Source organism: Suricata suricatta, chromosome 12 (genome assembly GCF_006229205.1).
Source record: "Suricata suricatta isolate VVHF042 chromosome 12, meerkat_22Aug2017_6uvM2_HiC, whole genome shotgun sequence".
Lineage (NCBI taxonomy): Eukaryota > Metazoa > Chordata > Mammalia > Carnivora > Herpestidae > Suricata > Suricata suricatta.
The window spans coordinates 4,981,937-4,986,116 of NC_043711.1; the positions used below are offsets into that span (position 1 = coordinate 4,981,937).

The 4,180-nt window shown below is 61.2% G+C and overlaps 1 protein-coding gene and 1 long non-coding RNA gene across 5 annotated transcripts in view; one reads left to right on the forward strand and one right to left on the reverse strand.

Annotated features, from left to right (window-relative positions):
* Positions 1-4,180, reverse strand: part of LOC115273177 — a 31,729-nt gene that overhangs the window by 15,337 nt on the left and 12,212 nt on the right. The gene's annotated exons all lie outside the window — the stretch shown is intronic.
* The window catches only part of ADAMTS10 (ADAM metallopeptidase with thrombospondin type 1 motif 10), an 18,557-nt gene that overhangs the window by 7,894 nt on the left and 6,483 nt on the right, over positions 1-4,180 (forward strand). For all 4 annotated transcript variants that reach the window (XM_029916106.1, XM_029916108.1, XM_029916107.1 and 1 more), the window contains exons 10-14: positions 56-202; positions 368-509; positions 3,137-3,244; positions 3,558-3,703; positions 3,809-3,872. In XM_029916106.1, the coding sequence (XP_029771966.1) occupies positions 56-202; positions 368-509; positions 3,137-3,244; positions 3,558-3,703; positions 3,809-3,872 (607 nt within the window). The remainder of the gene's footprint in view (positions 1-55; positions 203-367; positions 510-3,136; positions 3,245-3,557; positions 3,704-3,808; positions 3,873-4,180) is intronic.

Sequence of the window (4,180 nt, forward strand, 5' to 3'; positions counted from 1 at the left end):
GGGGCGGCCGGCGCGATCCCAGGCCGCCCGGCAGAGCCCACGCCGCTCCCCCCAGGTTCGGCATGAACCACGACGGCGTGGGGAACAGCTGCGGGGCGCGGGGCCAGGACCCGGCCAAGCTCATGGCCGCGCACATCACCATGAAGACCAACCCGTTCGTGTGGTCGTCCTGCAGCCGCGACTACATCACCAGCTTTCTGGAGTGAGGACGCTGTGCGCGCCCCGCGCACTCAGGCTTGCGTCTGCGGGAGCAGGGGTGGGGGAAGGGTCCGACGCCAGAGGTCCCCCAGAACCCGCGGCCCGCTGGGTTCCCCCAGCTCTCGGCCTGCGGCCCCCTAACACGACAGCTGCCGTCCTCTCCCCGCAGCTCAGGCCTGGGGCTGTGCCTGAACAACCGGCCCCCCAGACAGGAGTTCGTGTACCCCACGGTGGCGCCCGGCCAGGCCTACGACGCGGATGAACAGTGTCGCTTCCAACATGGAGTCAAATCGCGTCAGTGTAAATACGGGGTAGAGAGAGCCTTCCTGCTTTCTTTCCTGGGAGGGGAGGGGCCGCAGGGGGTGGGAGAGCCGGGAGCGGGGTGAGCCCCGTGGGGGCTGGGGGGAAAGGGGCACCCAGGTGCACAAAGGCCACATGCACTCAGGGTGGGGAATGGGATCTGATTTTGGGGGGCTGGGCCAAGGAGAGCATGGCCATTACCTTCTGTCCGTCCTATCAGGCCACCTATGGCTTTAGCAGAAGTAACGTCCCAAGCCCCCTAACTGGGCAGGTTTCAACCAAACATCCAAACTGGGTGGGAACGGTCCCTGGGGATGGACTGTCTTCCCCACGTGGCAGAGGACCAGACAGAGCCTTCCAGGGACACCCTGCCTTCACTCCCCACATCTCCCGCCAGCTGGTCCACAGGATCGCCTGGCCCTGACCCTGACCCTCGGCTAGGAGCTCTGAGCCTCCTGCCCAACCTCCTCGCTCGTTGTGAGGTTTAGATTGACTTCCCCAAGCCCCATCCTGTCCTAGACGAGCAAGCTGGGGATCCCGCCCCCAGCTGCCCCCAAGAAACTGGAGGCCTGCTGGCTTCCTCAAGACTCCAAAGGTCAGAGTTTGGATGGCCATGTCCGAGCCAAGGCCATGCTCACTCAACATGAGGAGGAACAGACAGCTGGTAAAGTGCCCTCACTTCATTCTAGTGCAAGACAAGGAGATACACCCTGGAAGATTTTTCTAGCCGATCTACTCTTGCCCCCCTCACCCCCAACTTGGCCGTTGATGACAGCACCCTTAGTGAATTTCTAAAGAATCCGGAAGCTACCCTAGGTCACCTGCCGTATCCCAGGTGTCCCAACAATGATGACAGTGCCTGACACCTTCCTGAGCGCTCACTATGTGCTAAGCATGTGATGTGTATCATCTGATTTAAACTCTTGGCGATCCTGTTATTCCCACATGATGGACGAAGGGACTGAGGCATAGGGAGAGTGCCTTGCCCAAAGTCACAGTTCCAGGGCGTGTCAGGGCCAGGATTCGAATCCAGGTCTTTACAAGGGGGGGGTCAAGGGAGGAAGTGCCAGAAAACGGAGCATGATCAGTGCTGGCTGTATGTTGAATTGATTCTTCCTTTTATTTCTCCAAGGATCATCTTCCCGGCGCCCCTGGCAAAGGGGGAAAGTACTGACTACATGTCACTTGGCTAACGTGTAAAGAGCTGGGCCCCGAGCCTAGTCGAGAGATAGCTGTGGTCCTTGTTACACAACATCAGGGAATTTACGCAATCCCTCCCATATCTGCCCTGTCACATGCTTTTTAGGTAGGCAAGGCCTGCGCTGTAGATGAGGAAACTGAGGCCCAAAGAGGGGCATGTGCGGCAAGTCAGGGGCGGAGCTGAAGTCTCCCAGAGTGCCCCCCTCCCCGGAATGTGCACCACAGCGCCTCCTTGTGGACAGGAGGAAAAACAGGCCTGGAACAGACCGTCCTCTTTTAAGAGGGATCCCAAGGGACCCTGGGGCATGTGCTCTTTTTCACAAATGGCCATAAGGACCCAAGCCAAATAAAGCCAGAAAACCAGGCTGAGTTTTTAGCTGAGACGTGTCCCCATCAGAAGTCGCCTGCAGAAGGCAGGGACTCTGGAGGACGTTTGAGGAAGCAGATTTGGGAAAAACCTTCTGAACTCCTCACATGTATGTCAGAGGCTGACCTGGACAAGGGCCCCTCTGGTAGCCACTGATTGGGCCAATGCCAAATCTTCAAAAGTCGAAAGCATTGGGTTGAGAGGAAATTGCACATAATTGTTAAAAAGGAGAACAAAGGATCTCTGCTTCTTGGGTGTTGGGGAGGGAAGACCCCGGGAGGTGGGGCGGATGTAGGCCAGGGGGTCAGAGACTTGGCCACACTCGAATCCATTGGCGTTTGTCCAGGGATATTAACCTAAAGGGTCAGAGTGACTTCCTGGGACTGGCCCAGGATCCAGACAAGAAGGTGGGCAGATTTTGCAGTGGGGGAAGTAGAGGAATGAATGTCCCACCCAGATCCAGCCCGGCCTTTCCCCTGGCCCCCTAGCCGCCCACAGATTAAAAGCTTTGGGAGTTTGCCAGGGCGGGTGGGGGCCATAGGAGGATCACCAGCTGGAACAACTCAGAGATGAGGCCTTTGACCCGGGCCATCTCCCGGGCCTGTGTTTTCAGGATTGCCTTTGACCCAAGGGCTGCTTCACCCATCCCGAAAAGGAATGCAGAATCATCATCATTCCTCAGCCGGTCCCACGTTTCCTTCTGGAAACTCAGGAGGCACCAGAGTGAACCGGTCACAGACAGGCCTTTCGAAGGTCTGGGTTAGAACCCAGGCTGCCCCTTAGAAGCTGTGTGATCCCTAGCAAGTGACTCGGCCTTCGGGGCCTCGGTTTTCTCAGTGAAACAGGGGTAATAATGCATAAGGGAGTTTGTGGCACACACGGCCCTTGGATAAGTGCGGCTCACAAGGCAGAGAGGAGGTCTCAGGCCATGCCCCACGGGAGGATTCAAGAAGGCTCCTTGAAACCCGGGGCCCCACTGCTAGGCGGCCGAGAGCCGGTCGCCGCCTGGCGGGCGGGCTGCCAGAGGGAGGAGGGCGGGGGGCGAGCCTGAGCGGGCGCCTTGGCCCGCAGGAGGTCTGCAGCGAGCTGTGGTGTCTGAGCAAGAGCAACCGGTGCATCACCAACAGCATTCCAGCCGCCGAGGGCACGCTGTGCCAGACGCACACCATCGACAAGGGGGTGAGCGCGGCCCCCGCCGCCCGCCGGGCCCCGCCCCCTGCCCCGGGCCCCGCCCACCGCGCTGCAGTTTTCGGTTTCCTTCGGCTCTGGCCCCGCCCGGTCTCCAGCCAAGCTGGTTTCACCTCCTGCCGGTGGCCGTCTGCTCAGGCAACGCCCCGGCAGTACCCACGTCGGGGTCTTCAGACCCCACTTCCACCCTCGCCCCTTCCGTCCCATCCCAGGGGTGCTGAGACCCCCGGCTGGGAGGGGGAGAGGGGCAGGAAGGAGAGCCGAGATCCCGGGAGCCCGGCTCACCGCCGCTTCCTCCCCGCAGTGGTGCTACAAGAGAGTATGCGTCCCCTTCGGGTCGCGACCGGAGGGCGTGGACGGGGCCTGGGGCCCGTGGACCCCCTGGGGCGACTGCAGCCGGACGTGCGGCGGCGGCGTGTCCTCCTCCAGCCGTCATTGCGACAGCCCCAGGTCAGATCTTAAGGCCTTTCGTAAAGAGAGATTGGGGCGGGCCCTCTATCTCCCCCTATCTCCCCCGGTCCGTTACCTCCTCTGCCCCTCCCCCCTCCCTTCCAGGCCAACCATCGGGGGCAAGTACTGCCTGGGTGAGAGGCGGCGGCACCGCTCCTGCAACACCGACGTGAGTTTCCCCAGGACCCCAGGACGGGTATCCGTGGCCCCTCTTACACTCGGAAAAGGGGCATAAATCAGCTTCCGATGAGCCTCGGCCGGCCGCCTGTCACCTCTTCAGGACCCTGCAGGCCAGCCCTGTCCTGTGCCACCCTCCCTACACCTGCCCCTGCCCCCCCCCCTCGCCGTGCCCACCCGACCCAGCCCCCCACCTCCTGCAAGTCTGGCTCCTTCCATTCCTCAGCAGATGAGTCTTCCACTTTGAAGTTGCTTGACCCCCACAACCTCCTCCAGGAGGGGAGTCTCCTCCCCCCCCCC